The 23342-nt window shown below is 39.8% G+C and overlaps 1 protein-coding gene across 4 annotated transcripts in view; it reads right to left on the bottom strand.

Moving 5' to 3' along the window:
• The window catches only part of Pde4b (phosphodiesterase 4B), a 539654-nt gene that overhangs the window by 83834 nt on the left and 432478 nt on the right, over window positions 1–23342 (bottom strand). For all 4 annotated transcript variants that reach the window (XM_058581564.1, XM_058581563.1, XM_046450949.2 and 1 more), the window contains 2 exons: window positions 23171–23241; window positions 14802–14851 (listed from right to left, as the gene is read on the bottom strand). In XM_058581564.1, coding sequence (XP_058437547.1) covers window positions 14802–14851; window positions 23171–23241 — 121 coding nt within the window. The remainder of the gene's footprint in view (window positions 1–14801; window positions 14852–23170; window positions 23242–23342) is intronic.

Genomic DNA, 23342 nt, shown 5'->3' with positions numbered 1-23342 from the left:
GCAAGAAATACTAATTTTTAAAATTCCATAAAACCCAATTTGTAAATTTCCTAGGCATAGCGCTATACAAAGTATGATTTTTACCTAAGATAGGATTCTGCTTCTAGCTATCTGCCTTCTTCTATCCTTCCAGAGCACTTTATTCATGCTTCTGGCAAATTCTTATCACACTGAATTATATATCAACCTCTGTTTGTATGCCCACAAGACCATGAGCTCCTTCAGGGAAGAAACTATGGCTTACTCAAACCTGTGTCTCCATGACCCAGAACAATGCCTGATTCAGGTTGTAGCAGTGAGTACTCACTAGGTGCTTTTAGAGTGAATGGATTAGTGAACTAGACAGTGAGTGAATGAGAGGATGAGTCTCTCTCTTGTCTCTCTCTGATACCGAAAACATATTAAAAGCAGATGACTCTCTCTTGTCTGACCAGAGTTCTGAAAGATGTTTCTCTTTTAAGAAAGATTAACCCTCCTATTAGCATGTGGCTAACCACCCCCTCCAGGACAGCTCACCTGATTAAGTTAGTCAGTGTATACTGGAATGTCTCCCTACTCATCAGTATCCTTTCTAAACAAGGGAGAAGAAAAGAGAAAGAAAAAAAATAAAGAAAAAGGAAAGAAAGAAAGAATATTTAAAAAGAAAAAGTCTCCAAATTACACTAAAATAAGCTCTAAGGGATGGTAATTTTTTTTCAAGATAAGTTCTGAAGACTTTTGTTTCTTCCAAGGATCTATCAGAGGGCTTTTCATATAACAGAAGTATTATGGATATTTTTAATAATTGTTTCTAATAGTCATATATTAAGTGCTAATGAACAAGATCCAATTTCAACTTCCCGAGATGCCTGGCTCGGGGTGTGTGTGTGTGTGTGTGTGTGTGTGTGTGTGACAAATGCACAATTGTCACAACTACGTCAATGGTGTATTCCATCATGACTCTGACTAGCACAATTTTCAGTGTATTATATGAAATAACATTCATCCTTTATAACATCCTTTATAACAAGAAGGTTGAAAAAAATGAGAAAGAAGAAAATCTGGGGTGTGGAAAAGTGTTAAAAAGTAATTAGCTTAAAAAATAGTATAATTGGGATCTAAACTGAGGCAGTTTGGATCCAGAATCTCCCTACAAAAAGGCTTTTAAGCTTAAATGAGGCACCAGGTCCCTTTCTGTTTTGTTTCTTTAGCACTCCTAGGAACTCACTAAAGATTTGCTATTGCATTGTACCAACAACAAGGCTAAAAGGGATTGGGAGAACATTAAAGACACATTGATTTATGGACTCATAGTGGGGCCTGATGTCAGGGTGGACGTGAAAAGTGCTCCAGCTCAGTGCACTCAAGAACACCTTGGCTTGATGGAACTCCAGATTCCCCAGTTACTAGCTCAGGGGCTATTTCTTTTCTGAAAAATAATTTTCCATCCCAACACCCCCACACCACTGTATCTAGATCACAGGCCATTCTAGAAGATTGAGGGCTCTGTGAAAATGGAATCTAGACTCAAAGATTCAAAATGAAGATGACCAAGTCTGGAAGGGTTAAAGGATTGACTTCAGGTCACACATCTGATTGGTGTGAGGACTCCAATTCAGGTTTTTTGTTTTTTATCTCCAGCTCAGTGCACTTTCCCCTAAGTCACACAGTTTCACCTAAGGTAGAGAACTTGAACAAAGAAAATTATATACAATGGGACTTTCCAGAGCCAGCCTAAAACTAGGGAGCTACCTCCTTGTGTTCAAGCAAGACATATCCCAGTTTCACTATAGATCAAAAATCTAACTCTATCCTTGTGATGTCAGATGCCAGGGACAGATTTCTTGCAGTAGATAGACTCTGCTCTGCCCTAAAAATTCCTCCTCTCCCTGCCAAGATTGCCTATTCCCAAACCCCATGGTCTTCCAGTGGGAGACTCACTCCTGGAAGAGAGGAAGGCACAGTCACTTCCCTGTTGGCTCAATTCTCTAAAAGAAAATGAGAACCCAAACATCTTTTCTCCTAATTTCTCCTAAATTCTAGTTCTAGAATCTGGAAAAGCTTAAATGTAGCACAGGAAGTCATTGGTATTGTCCAGAGAAAGCCAAGTGACTGGAACACCAGATGTAAATATCATGACCTGGGAATGTATCTTTAGAACAGGTGGGTATCATCTGCAGCACTCTTACTTGGTGCCGAGCAAGCCAGAGTTCCACTCCTAGCTCTGGAAGACCCTGGCTGATACGGTCATCATCATGTATCATATTCCTTATTTCCAGAAGGTGCAAACTCAGGATCAGAGACTGGGTCTTATTTATAGAAGTGACTCTTTGCCTCCTGGTATCAGGCCATAATTAAAGGATGTGGCTTAAGAAATATATACCACCTGAACACATGGGTGAATGATGTAGGAAAACACAGGACATGTGTGGTCCAATACAACATGAATGAAATGAGTAATTACTGACAATAGACAGGACTAACCATAGGAAGTTTCCAGAGATCAAACTGCGAATATTATACAGAAGGTGGCTGGGAAGAGTGAGGGGCATAGAGAGAGAGCTAACTCAGGAAGGCCTAGAAAATGATCTGTGGGTGAAAAGAAGCAGACAGGCTACACTTGCAATGAAAGAGGAAAGAAATAATAGAAAAGCAGGTCAGTGAGAACAGAGCCCCATTGTGTTGACAAAATACATGCAAAGAACTCCTATTTTTCCCTGGAAAAGAAAAGTAACAGACCAATGCTCAGGCATGCCTGTGTGTGCATACACACATGGTACAGAACTGGAACATTCAGAGAACTGGAAGATTTGCTGTTTGTCAAGGCAAGTACCCCATGTAGCTGCACGAAGAAACAAAGATGCCTGTGGCACTGAATGCCTGCAGTCTCCAAGCTTACAAATACACGAAGAGCCTCTTCCAAGGCGCATGCGCCACACTTAGGGTGTTTTGTGTCCTTCCTTGCACTGAGCCCATGTTCCTATAAGGCCTTTGCAGCCATGTAGAGCTGAAAAGGAAGTCACGGTGTCCCGTCCCCGGCAGGACGACTGGCTCTTTTGGTGGATCCGTCTTGAAAAGGCAGAAAATTGAGAACTCTGGAGGTTTAGGCTTGCCTTTGCCTTCCAGAGAAATAGTCACATCGCCTAAGAGAATGAAAAAGCTCTTTCATAAGCTCAATTTTCTGTTTGTGCAGATGGCAGTGCAGATTGGCATCACAGATTTTGAAACAAATTTTTGTCCCATGGACATTGTTTCAAGTTCCCCAAAGCTGTAACAGCTGGGCAGCTGCAAAGTCACTCAAGTTTCTCTGTCCCCAGAAGCAAACTCCTTGTCAAGACAGACTCCAGGAAGCCTGTTTTCCAGAAAGGACAGCAATCTTTCTCCCCTGCTACTTCCAATTGCCTGCATTACCTCTCTTTCTTTGTGTATTCACTCTTCAATAAATATTTTTTGACCACCTGTCCTGTGCCAGGCATTGAGGGTCAAGCCTAATGATGTAATGAATCAAGAAAATAGGCAGAAAATACACAAAACAGCTAATATCTATTTAGTGCTTTCTGTGTGCCAGACACTGTTCCAGATACTTTTCCTACAATGAACTAATTTTTGTCTTATAACAATTCTATGCAGTAGGTTCTATCATTATTCCCATTGTAGAGATGATAAAGCCTTGCCCATAGGTATAGAATCAATGTCTATAATCATAGGGAAAGAAAAGAATAGAACTGGACCTAAACTCAGGCAGTCGAACTCCAAAGCCATCTTAATCCTAGGTGGATAGAAGGGTCAAGAGCTGACAGTTGGATAGAGAAGCTCAGTAGTGGGGAGCACTCAGGAGGTGCTAGTAACCCCCACTTAGAGCTAAGAGAGAAGCTTTGTATTTAAAATTCAAGTCAGACCATATCTACCTAGTTCTCAAAATCTTTTAATGGCTCTCAACTGAATTTATAATAAAATATACACATCTGCCATGACCTACAGATGCTCTGCCTAACCTTGTCTCTCTCAGTCTGGCTGGCCTTATTCCTCACCATTGCTCTAACAAGCCAAGTCCCTGGCTGAAGTACCTTTGAGATGTCGGTTACTCTCATCCACCCACCTCAACTCCTTATCAGTGTTCAAGTCTCAAGTGCAAGGTCACTTATTTACAAAGGTCTTTTTGTTGCCTAATCTACTTTAGTTCCCTAATAACTAATGACAATAATAATTACAGCAAATATTAAATGCTATTAGGTGCCAGACGGTGCTATAAATTTTGATTTACATATAATAACTCCTTTAACTGTTACCACAACCCTTTTGGTAAGTATTGGTGTTATTCCCACCATTACAGGTGAAACAGTGAGCCCAAAGCAGAGTTTTCTGTGCTTTCCTTCATTACAATGATCCAATGTACAATCGTTCATTTATTCATGTGATACTTGGTAGACTGTAGGCTCTATGAAATCACTGTCTAAATGCATTCCCTTCATCACTGCATGCTCAGCATCTACAGTAGTGCCTTGTATACAGTAAGTATCTTCCACATGTTTTTTGCAGAAATGAATGAATGAACAATAGACACATATGAAACATACTTTTTTAATACTTACACATTTGCTTACTGCTTGGAATAAAATCAATAGGGTTGAAAGGAATGAAAGAGATAATTACTCTTAAAAATAGCCATTATTAGGGTTGCTGATAATCCAGTAACATTTTTGTTCCCCTGTTGTGACAAACTCACCCCTCCTTCCTTGAGCTATTATGTCTATGATTTACAGGCAGAAAGAGCACTGGTTGCAAGAAACAAAAATCTGTTTCAATTCTGATGTCATCACTTGCTAACTACACTTTTGAGTAAACCCCAGATACTCCTTTTCTCAAACCAATGAAATAGTGACAGTAATATCCACAAAATTAGGAGAGATGATAGATGAAAAGGTCCTAGCAGAGTGCCTGGCACAGAACAGAAATGTCATATCTACTAGCTCCTTTTCCTCTCCTGAAATCAGACACAGGCATATTAAGCTTTGGTAATGATCTAGTTTGTTATGCTAGCAGGGCTATCCCTTCTAGACCCTATAAATTTGAAGTCCCCAAATACAATTAGTGGTTAGGAGGTGCAGAGAGAAAGCCTTCATTCTCTAACCCACTGCCTCCATGGCGTCCGTCTAGCTGGATGATTGCCATGGCCCCAGCTCACTCAGTGGACACAGCCAAAGAGGGGCTAGGAAAAGTACACAAAACTCTGAGGAGTCACTTTTGGTCCTTGTCAGCAGCTTCTGGCCAGGAGGAAGTCAAGACAATAAACTATGAACCAGTGAGTTCTGTGGCCTGTTCTCTATTTCAAGGGGACAGTCCCTGCTTTGTTTCTCTTCTCTTGGGTGAAAACTGTTCCCTGAAATGCTCCTGGCTTCCGAGAACAGCTCTGGAGGCGACTCCATAATGTGCTGGCCAGCGGGTGATCAGAAGTACGCAAGCAGAATGCACCCTGCCGCCAGGATCCTGCTGTCTCAGGGATGCAGGAGGCAGAAAAGGGAACTTAGAGGGTCCTCTTCCTTCCTCCTTTCTCTCCTAGCAAATGTCCATATTGTTCTCCTCCAGACCAGCCCTGACCTGCTCTTAAAGAGAGGAGAAGAGGGTAAGGTGGGTATGAGGGTGTTTTCCCACTCCCCATAGTAACTGGAAAGGGCACAAAGTCTTTCCAAAGGAGTCAAACTTCTCTCCGATTCTTCTCCTTCTCCTTGCTGAGTGGCTTGGATTAAAGAACCTGTTTCTGCATTGGTGTGTGCCAATCCTGGGTCTGAACTTCAGTACAATTGTGATGAGCTCTACAGCTGTAATCATGCTATTTTAAAACTGTCCTCCTCTAGGCTTATTTAAAAGAAAGTTCTCAGTCAATGCAGATCTATTTCATCAGAATCCTAAGTAATTTGGCTTTCTTCTTTCCACTCTGCTTTTAAGAGAAACCACCATACTTAGGGTCCTCTTATATTTAGTGTTTCCAAGTCTCTTGGGCTTTCTACTATATGTCTTAGAGAATCCTACCTTCAGCTCTAAATCTACTTCTACATCATTGGATTTTTATGGTTGCAGGGAAAAGACTCTTAACCTTCAAAGAAAGAGGGTTTTTTAAAAAATAAATTATTTATTTTATTTTTTAGATTGTACAGTAGTTCCCTCTTAACTGCAAGGGATATATTCCAAGACCTCCTGAAACCACAGATAGTACTGAACCCTTTAAATGCTGTGTGTGTGTGTGTTTTTTTAATCCATCCCTCTGATAAAGGTTAATGTATAAATTAGACATAGTAAGGGATTAACAACAACTAATGATACAATAGCTCAATTACTGTATTGAGTAAAATAAGGGTTGCTTGAACACAGTACTATGATACCACAGTGGTCACCTGATAACCAACGTGGCTACAAAGCAACTAACGGGCAGGTGGAGTATACAGCATGGATATGCTAGGCAAGGTGGTGATTCACATCCCGGCAGGACGGAGCAGGATGGTGCAAGATTTCATCATGTTATTCAGAAGTGCATACAATTATAAAATTTTGAAATTTTAAATGGAATTTTTAGCTTGATATTTACAAATCATGCTTGACCAAGGCTAACTGAAATCATGAAAAGTGAAACACAGATAAAGGGGGACTACTGTATTACCATGGAAGGGAAGTAGACAGGAACCTTCAGAACCATCTCAGCACGGCTTTCTGTTTTGGTTCCCTACTGCTACCAGAAGGCGTGTTCTCTATGGACCACACTCTGAGGGCTTGTCCTGTACTGGACGTTGTGTGAGGCTGCTTATGGACTGATACCACCAACACTAATGCCGGCAGGTTTCCAAATGCTTGACCTACGTTAGCATGTTTAATCCTCACCACAAACATGTGAAGTAGCTGCAATATCCAACCCAATCAACCCAATGCCAGAGCTGAGGCATCTGAGAAACAAAAATGTGAAGTAATTTGACCCAAAGAAACCCAGTAGGAGAGCTGGATTTTGAAAGAGGCAGCCTGGCTTACTTATAAGCACTCTACCTAGGATTTCCAATTTAATCCTAACAACAATCCTATGGAATAGAATATTAAAAAGGCCATTTTCCAGATAAGAAAACTGAGTCTCAGGGAAGTAACCTGAGAGATTGATTCAGATTCCCAAATTAGCATTCCACTGAAGTACCTACTTTGTGTCTGGTCCTGTGCTAGAAACTAAGAGGAAAATACTGTATAGTCTGACAAACTCGACATATTTAGTCATTTTGTTTTCTTCCATTTCTTTTAACAGGACCACTTTGTGCTGAAGTGATATAATAAAGAGGTTACTTCAAGTGCATTGAAAAAATCACATGTAGTCAAGGTCAGCCAGGGATGCCAGCGCTGTACACATGCCCTGGGAGCCAGCAGATATTTAGGCAGGCCTGAACAAAGCCAAATATGCACCTAGTTCCTTTATAGTACTTTTGGGTTCAGGCATGGCCAGGCATTCATTCAATTGTATTTTCTCATACATTTATTGGGCATTGATTATGTTTTATGTTATATATCAGGGCTACAAAAAAAAGAGGATTAGTATTTGAATTTGGAATGCTGCTCTTGATTTAGAAGAGGAGAAAATTAATAAAATAATTACAACATAATATGACAAGTACAATAGTTAAGATTTTTGAGACCATAATCAAACAATAATTTTGGGTTTGTTGAGGAGACTGAGAGAGCAAATGGGATGAGTCCTGAAGGATGAAAAAGGGACTTTCCAATTGGGAAGTAGTGTTTTGTAAGCATTTACTATATACCAGGCCTAGAATAAGACTATATATATATTTTTTTTTTCTCCTGACTCTAGAATCTAAGAATTAGAGAACATAACTTGTTCATAGTTTCAGTGTAAGAAAATCCCTGATCTGAATATGTGATGGTATTTTGGGGAGAGGCAATCTAAGTAGAGGGAAGAGTAGGTAAAAAGGCGGGGAAACCAAAGAGCCAGTGCTTGCAGGAAGACTCTCAGAAAAGTCCAGCCATCAGTGGGGTGCATGGGGGTATAATAAGGGACTTGAGGTCAGAGAAGAAGTTAGGAGCAAAATTCCAAGGGCCTTTGCATACCTGCCAAGAAATTTGGATCTGATCTTAAAGGCTAAGAATAGCCAAATAAGAAAATAACATAACTGTAACTGGGTTTAGAATAATAGTTCTAGAACCGGAATAGCAGCTGGATTGGAAGGTAGACTATGAACCAAGTTGAAGATGACCGTCATGGTTCAGGTGCAGGATGAGAATGCACTGAACTCCAGGAGAAGCAGTGGAGAAAACACAGAGGAGGGAAGATTAAAGACAAAAAAACAAAATAAAAAAACCCAAAACTAACCACTGGCTGTTATATAGACAATAAGAGAGATGAAAGAGGTGGTTAGTGATGTTGCTCCTGAAACCAGGATGCAGGAAAAGGAAGAGTGGTGGAGGGGTGATGGATCCGGGTCTCCAGATGGACCAAAAGGGGTTGCCAAAGGTGTTCAGATGTCTGAGTTTATATGCATGATTAGTGATGAGCCTGGGACAGCAGGGAGTGGCAGGACAGGGACTGAAGTGAGAGGAGGATTATATAGCCAGTGTGTGGTAGACTCTGACAACTAGACTTTGAGAAATCTGCTGAAGGTGGCTCCCTGACATTGAGCCTGGGAGGTGGCAGCATCCAGGTGTGAGGTGAATTTTTGGCTCTGACTCCTGAGGCTGCCCAGGTAAACAGAGCTGTCAAGAAGATCCAGGAAGAGGCAGCTGTTTTCTGAAGGGCTCTCTGACACGCCTGGGAGCTGCATGATCAGGCTTGAGGCAGGCAGCAGCTGGGGTTTGGGAGGACACAGGCACGTGGACATCCTCCTGCAGAAGCCCTGCATGAGGCAGCCAGGAGAAGGGAATCTTTCTTCCCAGCCTCCTCCTCCCTTTGCTACACAGCCCCGGTGCCCCAGGACCGTGTTGGCTGCATAAAGAAAGGTTGATTCATAGATGCAGCAGTTTGAGCCACATGGAGGCAGCAAAAAGGACAAATTGTGTGTGTGTGTGTGTGTGTGTGTGTGTGTAGGAAGCTGTTTATTCAGAAAAACATATATCAAACACAACCTTACTGGCAGACAATAGCGATTGGACTAGATAATTTAAGCCACCAAATAAACATCAAGATCAGATCGGCTGGGTAGAGCAAAAGGTGAGACTCATTTTTCGAAGTGGGGTACCTCCTGTCATGGTCTTAATTACAGGAGATACTTTTGCACACAAAACATTCGGGGAACAATATCTGGGTATCTTCCTGAGCCTACTGTATGTAACCAAAGAGAAAGAAAGGCCAGAACTAAAATGCCAAAGAAAGAAAGAAACTGTTTGGAGATAGGTCTGCTACAGTATAAACTTTTCCCTTTCTCTGGCTTACTGCTATAGCAAAACCTGATGGTTGTCTTTGTAAAAAACGTGTCTGTATCTAGGTCCCTGGCAGTGATTTGCCTCTGGGAGGGCCAGCAATCTATTTAATGACTCCATTGACGTCAATAGCATAACTGAAATACTTACTAACATGCATGATTCCAACTTTCAAGGGGGGTGGGTGGATGGTGTTTCTCAGCAGTACAAAAACATGAAGCGGAGTCCATGCGGAACGAACTCAACTCTTCAGGCAGCTGGTGAGCGATTAGATGCTGCAGGTCTCATAGGTTCCATTTAATATGAAAAAATATCCATGTTAAATTTAGAAATCAATTTTAAATGAGTAAAATTAGCTGCCAGTGAACAGGACATTATTTTTGGCAATGTTTGTTCAAGGGTAACATTTTAACTATTCACACTTTAGCTAACTTGCTAATGTTTTTGCCACTGTCCATACTTAATTTTAGACATATGTGAAATAATTGCAAATCAATATAAACAGCTCAGTGGGTTGATGCTCTGGGGTAAACTTTCACAAGACGGCTATTTTAGACAAAAGTAATTCTTACAAAACAACCATTTAGGGAATTATTCTAAGAATTACTTGGGACTTTTCTGGTGTACTCGTCCTATCATTTTGTATGCAGGTTGCTTAAACACTCAAGGTGGGTAATTAAGCCACTTATCCCAATAATTCAGGTCACACAGCATTAAAAATGATGAGGAAAACATAGTTTGATATTTCTACTTTTTTTATTTGTCATTTCCTCCAATCTGTCCTTTATTGTGATTGGACACAGCCTTTGGTAACAAGATTGATTTTATTCCTATTTGCCCATAAGTGTTGTAATCCTGCCTGACATTTCTTGCTTAATGTAGAAACCAAGCAAAGGTTCCGCTTGTGCTAGGCTTCATTTCCAGTCATCTGACATAGAGGAGCTCTCAGGCCATTGTTGGAGTTCTCAGACAGCCCTGTGCCCCTTTCTCTTTCCAGGCCTTGGAAACTCTGGCAAAGAATAAGAACTGAATCAATCAATGTTTTGACTTTCTGAATTGCTTAGACTCAAAGACAATCCAACTGAGCTCTCATCTACTCCTTGAACAGATCCTGCATCTGGTACCTTCACTCAAACCTCAGAAATACTCATAATCAAGAAAAGATATGGGAAGAACCCACATAGAAAAATAGGCTTTCCAGGAGAAAACCTCTTCTTTCATTTGTCAACTGGTAAAGAGTCATTTCCTCCTTCAGAATAGCCTGGATATATATATATATATATCAGAAGAAATATATTTTCTGAAGCACTGGAAAAAACCTACCGAAGTCAGTTTTTTCACTTAGGTCAACCCATTTCAGACTTTACTGGAAAATGCTGTACTACCTCATTCTATCTCTCTGAACACAGTCTTTTCTGGAAATGCATCCTAATTGACTAATGTTAGAAACCACCATAAACCAAGCCTGTAGATACCCAGGCTGAGATAGACTGCACCTGCAGCAGTCTGGGCTGAAGTCCTTAAGACAATTTTCTAGTCATTTGGGTGGTTTGCTGTCTTTTCCGATGAGCCATGGACTTCTGAGTTATTCTTATAATATCTGATCCACAAGTGGTGATGTTCCTACTCAACATGTTTCATGGAAAAATCTAGAACAAAAAAAATAGTATAGAACATCCTACTTTACACATCAGTTTGACTGTTAAAATATTATATATGGTACATTTTATTATAAATCAAGTCACATTCATATGACTCAGTGGTGCTGACTATTAAAAGCAATAGTTCTCCAATCCTTTTATAAAGCAAAGAATCATTTTAAAAGGCCGAGATCACTTGGTAATTGTTTTTCTGAGTAAATCCTCACATTAATGACATTCCTACAATCCTTAATAAAATATGTGCAACAGCAAAGGATAGACGGGTGAGAAAAGTGAGATAATGATCACATAACCTCACGTGCATCCATTTTAAAAAATTACATGATGTGATTTTTCTCTATTGAAGATAGTTTTGGGGCCTGAAATCCTGTGAATTATTTCAGTTTTCCATTTTGAATACGTATAGGTGACAGAATTCTAGTTCCTGCCTTGTTTTAGAGTTTTCTCTCTTCTATTTTTTTAAACTTTCTGTTTCAATCCTTGAGCACCACACAGAGAAAGCCTGGATTTCAAGCTTGTGAAAAGGCAAAATGTGAGACAAATGGAGATGCTCATTAGACTCCAGAATTTGCATTTTCTACACCCTCAGGAGGATTTATTGCCTGATTTTCCTCAACCTGGGAGCATATGGCTTCCACACTGCTCTTCTTCCTGGGTTGAAAAATCATTACTCTTCTCAGTTTTCCTCCTCAAGACTTAACTCTTTTATATTGTCTATTTTTTGGTACTGGGGATTGAACCCAGGGTACTCTACCACTGAGCCACATCCCCAGCCCTTTTTATTTTTTAGTTTCAGACAGGGTTTTGCCAAGTTGCTGAGGGCCTTGCTAAATTTCCTAGGCTAGCCATGAACTTGCATCCTCTGGCCTCAGCCTTCAGAGAAGCTGAGATGACAGGCATTCATCACTACACCCAGCTAGATTTAACTCTTTTTATTCAAAACATGTACAGACACACTGAATATGTATGCACAATTATAGGATGGACCTCTTTAAATTTCAATGCAGCAATTGATTTTAATATGAAAGATAAGCATGAATGAATATTTTCATAGTCACAGAGATAAAAATACTGGCTCATTATTAAAAATTTAATTTTATGAACATTTTCCTCCAGTTAAAGTCCCCACATTTTATGTGGTTGTCCTGGTTGATTCAGCATTTATTGCATTTCTACCACGTGAAAATCACTGTTGATACACTGGGAATGATAAAGAGAGGAATATAGCACAGCCTGAAACTTCAGGAGCTTCAGCTCCAATGGACAAGCCATTCCAGGAGTTACAATGCATCACAGAATTAAATCAATGCCATGACACAATAAAGGAACAATTATACCAAAAAAAATTTTTTTAAATGTCTTTTCAAAAAAGAAAAATTTGTGTTGAGCCATGAGAGCTGAGAATTAGCTTGGTTCAACAATGAGAAAAAAAATGTATTTCAAACTGAGAGATTTCCTTTGACTTTTGCGTGAAGGATCAATTTGCAAGAATAAATGTCTCAGTTTTTTGACTTCTGAAAATTAGCTGTTAAAATGAGTTGTACTTCCTTTATTTATATAGAAGATAAAGAGAAGGAGGAGGAGGTAGAGGAGGAAGAGAAGGAGGAAGAGAAGAAGTAGGAGGACACTGAGAAGCTGCCTTTTAAGAAGATTCCACTTTTTCTCTCTCAAACTTGCTTGTATGCAAGAAAGCAGTTGTCTGAATCAATCACGCTTTGCTAATGAACTACTTTGTTGCTAAATCTGCTTACATTATTGTGGATTTTTTTTAATCTTTTATTTTAGATTTCAATTGAAATACATGAGTACAGTACTAATAAGTGAAAATCTGATCTTATTATCATGAAAAATCATGTTTCAAAGCAGCCACTCTGGTTCTCTATTCTGTTTGCTCTGAGCCATTTATTTTTCATTCCCCTTTAAAGTTTCTATTTAAACACACCTCTTTGTCATATGCTGATAAATATTAAAATAACAGGAAAAATCTGCCTGACTTATTTAAGCTGATAATAAGAACAAAACACGGGATGTGTGTCTCCTCCTTCCTTTTCTGACTGTGGTTAAGAAGATTTTGAAACCCATAATTACGTAATAATTGGTATCACTACATTCTCTTCCCAGTGAAAAGCCAGGATTTTTTGTAGTTTGCCACAAAGACAGACAAAAACAAATTGCCTAAGTGGTATTGTCATTTCTGTGCTCCATTGTTTTAAAGGAATTTAGCAAAAGAATCTCTAGCTGCCAAGCTGTAGTTACTGTGCCAAAAATCACAAAACAATCTTTCCAACAGCATCTTTGGCTAATGAACTAATTTATAGAACCATAAATGTCACATATTGTCCTACTATCTGTCGGTATGTATCACAAGAAAAAGGAAACACAGTCTAAATATTCAAATTGATCTCAAAAACATCTTAGCAAATTTGCCAAACAGAAATACCAGCAGCCGTACCTTACTGGTCGGCTAGTGAGATGAAATGATAGGTGTTTCAAACCCAGCTCCTTTCATCTCCAAGTATGCAACACCAGTTATATGATAAAACACTCTATTTTGTTTCTTTTTGTAAAACTTCTAAAGGAAAACAGTACATCCAGCACCCTAGGTTTTTGAAGTCCATAGTTAATAGTATTATTTACTTCTATTTATTTCCTATCATGGGGCTCCAGAGTAAACTCACCCTTATTTAATGTCTTTCTTTCACTTTTATTCTTGTCTGCAATCTTTCTTTTGTAAAAATATTTTTAGAAGCGTCTGCCATAAACACTTTGGAAACCAATGAGCCAATGGAATCGCAGCTTTTGTTCCCTTCTTTTAGAAGTTGGGCTTTTGTGATACTTTCGTGATACTTATGGTCAGAGTACTAGCATGAGATCAGAACTTCCAGGTAAGGAAGAGCTAAGTCTAAAGGGGAAGGTACAGTGCTGCTAGAAATGGAATCGTGTGATAGGCAATGATAGATGTGAGGTGGTTATGCTTTGAGTTCATCTTAATAGTTTCTTCTGTTGTTTTGCTGAAACTCACTACTACAAGAGTGGGGCAGGATCAAGGGGAAAAACTGCATTTAGACTTAAGAAAAGGTGATCTAATGGTTTGTGTATTGTGTCAATAATTTGTGTTCAACTCATCTGCATGGTGTTCCCTTATGGTGGTCCTTCCTCTCATCACTCTCAACACTGCAGGAAAAGCAGATGCACAGTACTGAATGATGAGAGATTAGGTTTTTTAAAAGAAAGTAACAAAAAACACCTTGGAGGAACAAGTTTGAAAATCTCCACGAGAAATGATTTGTGACCTGGAAGAACCTTCGGTTTCACACCTGGAAAAGATGTAGGTGTAGTGACAGCTATGATTGATGCTAAGAGGAAACCACTAACATATCCTTGGAACCCCTGAGGCCAGTGTGGGCACCTGGGGGGGTCACTGAGGTCAGCTCTCCTGGAATTCACTGGAGCCTAAAGGCTTAGGTCAGCCTGCACTCTATCACAGCTCTGATGGATGCTCCTCTGGTGGGAAAGAGCAGCTCATTCCATCCATCACAGTTGGAAAGCCTGCGCATAAAATGGGCAAATTTTTTTAATACTGCTTTTAATTTGGTTTTACTTGGCATGAAGTGAAGCTTTAGTATACCTTTGAAAAAAGTCACCAAGAGACATTCTTCTGAGAGCCACAGCATGCAAACAAATGTTATTCCAAAGGCAGTTCTGAATAAGAGGCAGTTCTTATTTTGAAACATGGAGATTATCTCTGATGACATGGCCTACCTTGCAGGTTGACTCTGGAGACAGGAGGCTGACTAGCCGCTGGGGACCTCCTGTGGAGAACGAGAAAAGAAGGGCTGAGTTCGTGTATTAATGCTCCCACCTCGCTGTGATCACTGAGGAGTTTTCCAGGTCATAATGAGCAATCAAGTGACATAATGCTATCTCCGGAAGGCAGGCTCCTGTAACGTGGGTCGATGACTACAATTCTCTCACATCCAGATGGCCTGGAATTTCCCTCTGCACAGCCTCAGGATGTTCTCACTCTTCAGGAAGGAAGTTGTTTACCAGGTCCCTAGTCAGCCCCTCTGTTTGGTGTTTTGCTGTCCCAGGAGTCTCTCAGAAGAGGAGACATTTGCTCAGGCATCATTCCAATGTCAGAGTGAATCCCAGTTCCTTTGGGTAGTGCAACCAGAGGAACCCTTAGAGAGCAAAAAGTTCAGGCCCTGCAGTTTTTGTATCTCAGGAGACTGGGAACTCAAGAGCTGAAGTCACTTGCTAAAGGTCACCCAGCCACAAGCAACAGTAACCCAGCTTGCTTAACTTAGGGAACTGCCTTTTTATGGAGGAACTGGGGCATCATTCTTCATCATAGCAAGTTTCCTGATAACAACACTCAAATGAAACAAGCAAACAAACCCATGTTACACTAATAGTGGGTCTTTTTCTCCTTTTTGTTTCTTTTTCTTATTCTGTACCTCTTCCCCTAATTTTGCTGGTTTCACCAGCCTCATGCTTTGCAGAACTAATGTTGGCAGACTCTTCTGGATTCCCAGATTCCTGAGAATCTCCCAGTGCTATCAAATTTTAGGGTGCACTAGAATCACCTAATGGGCTTATTAAAACATTCTATTAAACACTACCTCTGGAGTTTCTGATTCAGTTGACCTGGGCTGGATTTGAAAGTTTGCATTTCTAATAGGTTGCCAGGTGCTGCTGTTGGGGTCTGGGGACCCCTCCTTCAGAACCACTGGTACTAAGGATTCTCTATCCCACTAAGGAGCAACAGGATGTTGGCAATGAGCAAGAGAGTGGCACCTTAGGCCCAAAGCTCTCAAACATGGATAAGCATCAGACACATTTGGGGGGTCTCTTGAATCCCTTTCTTTATCCCTGAAAGTCCATTTCAGTATATCTGGGATGAGGCCTGGGAATCCATATTTTTACTCCTTTGTGCATTCCCAGGCACAGAGAAGTTTGCCAAAGAAGCCAAATTCTGAACGGTAGAGAAAGACCTACAAAGTTGTTGCCAAAGAAGGCTCTTCCTACTGATTTTCCTACATAATTATTTTTCTAAGTACTCTATCAATCTCTGATCCCTTATGGGTAATCCAGCTTCTACATAGTAATGCACTGTAGCTATAGTCTATAGATAGGGTCCATATTCAGGACTAATTTCCTAGCTGAGTAATTCTAGGCAGGTACTTTTTTTTTTTTTTGGTACTGGGGATTAAACTCAGGGGGACTAGAACACTGAGCCACATCCCCAGCCCTATTTTGTATTTTATTTAGAGACAGGGTCTCACTGAGTTGCTTAGTGCCTTCCCATTGCTGAGGTTGGCTTTGAACTCTCGATCCTTCCGAGCTGCTGAGATTATAGGTGTGTGCCACCACACCTGGCTAGGCAGGTACTTTCAAATCCTCTGTGGCACCAAATTTTCATGTGAAAGGGAAGGGAAATTATCATCTAATGATCTTTTCTCTGTAAGACACTGCACTGCTTCCTTTAGTGGGAATACTATTGCATTTTAAGGATAAGGAAACAAGCTCAGAGAAGTTATTAAAGCACACATGGTTTCCGACCGGCAGGATTCAAAGCCAAGTCTTTCTGAATCCAAAGTGCAAGCTCTCTCGCTTCAACATACTTTTTCTAGGCTTATCTGAATTCCTCCTGCCTGACATTTCTTCTCAAACCACTGACTATGTGTTCTATGCATCTTGTACTGCTCCTTTGTAGAGCTTTAAACTTGTAATTAAAATAGTCCCCAATTAGAATTCAACAGATGACTCCTTCAAGGTAAACTGTATATGGGTAGGCAATGACTTGCTCACTCCTGGATCCCAGCATGGCATACAGGATGGTATTTCACTTATCGATCCCTCAGCAATACTTGTTGAATTAAATAATAACTGGATGGATGGATGAATGAATGAATGAATGAATGAATAGATGGGTGGACTGGGAAAGATTTGATTCATGCTTGGCCAATGCCAAACTTGATTACTTCTTTTTCCTTGAATATGTGTTGTCTGTTTCCTGCCACTGCTCAGGTCATTCCTCTGCCAGGGAAGCATTTCCCACCTTATATATCACCTGCTGTTCAAAGACCAAGCATCTTTCTCAAAGGATACTCTTCTCAGCTGAAAATCATTCTTCCTCTAGACTCTAATGTGTCTTTGGAGTCATTTCCCATGTTATGATTCATATAGGTACATATATCTCGACCAATAATCTGTGGCAGAATCCAGTTCTTTATATCCTATGCAAGACCCACCAGCTTCCTGGCAAATAGTTGAACTCCCAAAGCATTGGCAGACTTTTGATTGGATGGACCTTTGGTATAAAAGTGATTTAAGGAACCAAATACTCCATAGGAATGTGTTCCTTTTCACATAACAGTCTTGGTTCTATATATGTCTCACTGTCTCTTGAACACGCAAAATCTAATTTATGGCTGTGCCTTTGCATACATTTTGTTTAGTTGAACATCTTTCTTCTCCTTTTTAAGTAGCTAACTCTTTCATGTGACCTGGGACTGCACTCAGGGCCTACGAGTGGGCCTTGTCCAGTGCTATAATATTTCCTGAGTCTACCCCATCATTGCTGTGCTTACAGTGTATTGCATTTACCACTTTTCTATCCGTTTGCCCAACTCATCTGTGAGAAATGTAAGCAAAGACTGAGTGTTATTCATAGTAGTACCTCTAGAATCTAGCATAATATTAGGTATGATGTAGATATTCAAAGCATATTCACTGGAGTAATAATCCATTTTTAATGATCTTATTTTGTATCTATTCCTGAGTTACAAAGAAGCCTTTGTGAAAGGAAAGAGTAAACTAGGAGATTCTAAATGTTGTCCATCTTTGCTTATAGCACCCAATTCTCTCAATGAACTTCTTGGAAATTAAACATATTACATAAACTCCTTCATCTCAGAAGTTGTTTTTGAAAATATGACTTTCATTTAGAGTTGTTAGTTCAGATAAGCATCTCTGTGTGTAAGCTTTGGAAAGCCAGGAACCATGTTTATGTGGTTCATCACTTATTCTTGAGATCTGGTGCAAGAAAAAGGTTTAATGATTTTAAATGAATAACTTCTGAAAGCCACATTACTGCTTGGAGGACATAAGAATTCCAGTGAGAAAACTGTGATGAATGCAGGGGAAAATGATATTGTTGGCCAAACTTCCAATGGCCCATAACTTAGGGAAAGATCATAAGAAATTCTCTGCCTGGCTGCTGGAGATGGTGATATGAACAGGGAGGGCCACAGCACTTAATTTTTTCCAGCCCTGAATAGTACAATGGAGAGAAAACTGGACTATGAATAAGAAAGTAGGAATTCTAATCCTGGCTCTAACACCTTCCAACTGAGTAGCCCTCGGCAACTCATGTGAACCTTTTACTTTCTTCCGGACTTGGGGAGAGCAGGCAGCAGCTAACATCTACTGCTGATTTACAATGTGCCAGGCCTGTGTGTGGGGTTTTTCATATATTTTTCTGACTTACTCTGAGGAAATCTGGCTAGGTTCTTTCCAGCCCAGAATGCTCAAGATTTTATGATTCTCAGCTAATTTAAATCCCATGCCAAAGTACATAAAGCAATGAAAGGCATATCAGACATACACTTTAAAAAAATGAGATCATTAATTCTCTCCCAAAGATTATTTATATTTTAATTAGATTATGCTTTGGAAGAATGTTAATAGAAAGATGTTGCATTGATTTCCTGATAGCCACAGGTAACATGCATGATATTAGTGACAGAGTGGGATGAGGAAGGACACCTTGCTACAGGCTGGTTACTGGTTACTGACTCCTGGACTGTGGGCACTTTCACACAGACATCTGATTACTCCATCAGGAAAAGTCTGAAGCCAGTAAATAGTTTAGGGATGCTTATCTATATTAACAACTCTAAATGAAAGCCATATTTTCAAAATTAACTCCAGGGATAATGGAAATAAGGCTGAATGTGCAGCCAAGAAATACAGGCCCAATCAAGTGTCCCTCCGTGTGATACACCATGGAGATGCAAAGAAATCAGTTCAATGGGAACCTTTCGATTTTCACCCTTTGGGTGGTAAAATTCAGGCAGACAATGGACTACTTTTATGCAGAGCAAAGAGCCAAGAGATAAAAGAAACCTTCACTCTGAGAAGTGCTATTCTATGTGGGAGTTCCTTTTCATATACAAACCACACTAACCAGATGTCTCATACAAACCACTCCAAGGAAATAATTATTGCTTAAGTGTTTCATTCAAGACAGGGAGTGGCACCCTGAACCCAAGTCAAATATCCCAGAAAGCAACTTCTGAAGTCCATGAATCTTATATTCTTGATATATGTGGAGGCTGGGGGTGGGAAATAAGTGTACATCTGGAATGTCTTTCATTGCTCTTAGGATGCTGTATCCACTCCTGGCACATAATATTATCTGCACTTCCTTCTCTAGGATTTTCTCCAGTTGTTTGAGGTTATTGACTATCAAGGAATAGACTATCGAGAATTCATTAAATGAACCCTCAGTTCTCCAACCTGCCCTTGCCAGGCTGCTCCAACTGTGGTCCAAACCCATCATTCTGGTACACTCCTTTTGTAGCCCGGGCTACACTCCCTTTGGTGGAGCTCTAGTGGGGATTTTCCCTGTCTTAAGTTTTTGTTGCTTGCTATTGGTTATAATAGCAATTAATAACAGGATCAATTCTGTACAGACATGTTGGTGGATTTGAGAAATGTCAGTCAATGCAGCTATCCTATAGCTGGAGATCTATTCTGTTTGGTAGTTGTGGTTTGCTTTGGACCAAAGGTGACACAAAGGGCCACGATTTGAGGGGTGGAAATAGGCTGTAAGTCAGGTTTTGTATGGCAATTATGGTCTCAGGATATTTGATTCATAAAAGCTTATATGGCCCCAAACCCACAGGACTATCTGAGGACCTGATTGTTAAGAAAGTAATTTAAGCTGACATAATTTAATTGTCAGCAGGGATAGGATGAATGCCCCAGTACTAACTAGGAAAGACCACCTAACCCATGCTAACGAATCAGGCTGAAATCACTAGGCCCGCCCCTCTTTTTCCTTGGAGCTACACAGTGTAGTGGTTTGGGTACAGTCATGCTAAAGAACCCTTTAAAATGTGTCCTTTTTCATCCTTCCTCTCCATTCCCCCCTATATCATTTTGGCCCTCACATTTTATTTCCTGCAAATACTATCTTAGCTAACGTCTCTGTCTTTGGGCTCTCTGACTGTCATCAGTTCCATCAGTTCTTCTCCAGGGACTTCTTCCCATAACCCAGAGGACTTAGTAGGGGTAGAGAATGGGAAGAGCTCTGCAATGAGAGCCAGAAAGCCAGGTTTCTAGTGTGACTGCTGCTCACCAGACGTGTGTGGCTATATGCTTGTCACTTCCTCTCCTGAAGCTTTGTGTCCTAACCCACAGAGAGGGGGTGCCAAGGCCTGCCATGAGATTCATTTATGGTGGTTGTCACTTAGATAATGGATATGAAAACACCACAGTGTTACAGTGCTTCTGGATTTAGCAAGAGAAATTGTCTATCAATTATAACAGTTTAAATTTGCTGGGCTCGATGGTGTTTTGAATGCTTTACAAATATCAGCTCATTTAATCCTCAAAACAACCCAATTTTACAGACTAGGAAACGGAGATTTAGAGAAAGAAATTAACTTGCACAAATACATAATTTTAAGTTATTCTGCAGAAAGCAAAAACAAAAATATAGGAATAGAGGAGAATCACTTCTAGAAAATAATTTTCTAAAAAATTGCGGAACTTTCTTGAATCATTACTTATTCAGAAAATCATATATATGATGACTATTTATGGAAAATTAAACTGTGTGTCAGCATTCTACTAATTCTTGGGAATTCAAAGAAAAATAAATCCAAGTTTCCCTCTAAGAGCTGCACAGTCTAGTGATTGGCCAAGATCCACAAAGGAATGTGCTAGGGTCTTTAGAATATCTTCCAGTCACATGAGGGCCACTATGCTATGGAAGAGTAAGGGAAAACATTCTGATAAGGTGATACTAGAAGGGACACCATATCATATTATCATAAAATAGAGCTAGGACCTGGCCAAGAGGACACCACTAGGAGGAAGGAGACATTTCAGGAAAAGAGAACAAAAAGTCCACAATTAGGATGGAGAAGAGAGCATGCAGGGAACCGCTAGACCACAACTATTGAACACAATCCCATGTGGCTGGAGACCTGGTCTGGTTATTCACCACTGGATCCCCAGGCACTTCCTATTAGACATTAAGCCCTGAAAGGGCAGAGAACTTGTCTGTTTTGTTCACTATTATATAATCAGTACTTGCCAAAAAGTGGGTGCTTAGCTAATATTTGTCAGTGCACATGTACATGCATGAATGAATAGTACATACTGAATAAGTCCTTACTGGATGGATTTTGATAAATAAGTAAACAGAGAGTACCACTCCAGAAGAGGCTGGGTCAAGTCTCAGAGTTTCATATACTGGCTGAGTATCTGATATCTGAAATGCTTGGGAACAGAAGTGTTTCAGGTTTGGGATTTTAGAATATTTGCAAATACGTCATCATATACCTTAGAAATGGGACTCAAGTATAATCACAAAATTTATTTTTTTGTTTTATATACACCTTATTATACATGGAACCTGAAGGTAATTTTATACAATATTTTTAGTGCCCGTGTGTTTTCAGTGCAACCCATCATGACAGGTCTGCTGTGGAACTTTTCACCTTTGGTATCATGTTGGCTAGCGCTTAGTTTCAAATTTTGGAGTTTCAGATTGGGTGTTCAATCTATCTGTACAGGACACTAAACATAAACCCAACCAACAATCAGTCATATTAATTTGATCTGGGCTATAAGGTACCTTGGGTACTAAGCACTAGCTTCTAAATTTTTTCTTAATGATGGGAGTGGACCACTGCAATGGTCCACAAATATGCATTTTATTCATTAACCATATGAGTGCAACAAACAATTGTGATCAAACAGAAAGTTTGCTCTGTTAGAAATCTGGAGAATAGTTTAGAAAAATAGAGTCCAAAGGTGGAAAAGCCTCTGCTCGGGTAGGCACATTCGTCTCACAAGGAGGCTTAAAAACAAGTTATAGGACAGTGAACCGAAAAGAAATCACTCAAAATAGGCTACTCTCACTTTTAATAAACCCACTCTAGGGAGATTTGAATGATCACAAAATAGAGGATTGGTGAATGACTTTACAAAGACCACAGACAGGACACTCTGTACTTTGAACACTGAAAAATCGAAAGACTTAAGTTTTGGTCCCTCTGTGTCTTTTACCTATGTCATGGTTGCTCCCGAGGGCTTGCATTTATCTTTCAATTAAACACAAAGGTTGAGCATCATGGATTCTATGACCCTCAGAGCCTGAGGATCTATTAAAACATGTAGGAGAGTGAACTGTATAGCATTTACATTAGGCTTATGGATTGAAATGATTTTGGAAGAGAAAGTTACTGTCAGGAATAACAAGTTCAACCCCGTCACTTTACAGATGAGGAGACCAAGGATTGGCAATGTTAATTGAAACAAGCAAGGTCATGTATTTCACTAGGGAAAGAGAAGAATGTAATTCCACTATTAATCATCAAACTGCACGAACCTGCTTTATGTATTATCAAAAAACCACACCCCTCAAAAAAAGGAAAAAAAAACCAACAAGTAACTTGAGTTTGAGCTTTGGTTATCTTTAATTCTAAATTTGAGTCTCTTAATTCATTAACATCTTATTTTAAAAGAATTTTAATAGCATTTTTGGTCATTTTTGGCCAATATGACAAATATAAAATTTTAAAAAATATCCTTGTCTCATTATTTCATTTATTGAACTCCTCTAGTATAGTTAAGGGTTCAAAATATCAATAAAACCCAGACTAGATAATTTCTAATGTCTTACCAGTTTCAAAATACTGTAGTGTTCTATCTTATTTTCAAATTTCATTGTTTGTGGAAATACAAATTTCATTGTGTATTTAGTTTGGAGAGCAAATTTCCATGCAATACTTGTTTGTTTGGGGGTTTTTAAAAACTGCTGTTAGGTGTTTTTTTTTTTTTTTTTTTGCTTTTATGGAAGGGATTCATAACTCCACAGAGTCAGTGCTTACTTGTTGGATGTTCCATGAAGGTTTGTCAGTAGAGTGAAGTTATTTCTCACACTTCGCAAGCTGGCAAGGACCTATAAAGAAAAGGTTTCAAATGGTTAGTGACAAAAGGGGACAGGTGCCAGGCTCCAAGGCCACATTTAGGAACCACACCCAGGGACAGAGTGAGATTGAG

The sequence above is a fragment of the Marmota monax genome, unplaced genomic scaffold, assembly GCF_021218885.2.
Source record: "Marmota monax isolate L192 unplaced genomic scaffold, Marmota_monax_Labrador192_F-V1.1 WCK01_AAM20220418_F8-fsc00023, whole genome shotgun sequence".
Lineage (NCBI taxonomy): Eukaryota > Metazoa > Chordata > Mammalia > Rodentia > Sciuridae > Marmota > Marmota monax.
The sequence above is the reverse complement of the archived record's forward strand: the minus strand, read 5'-3'. Positions and strand labels throughout refer to the sequence as shown.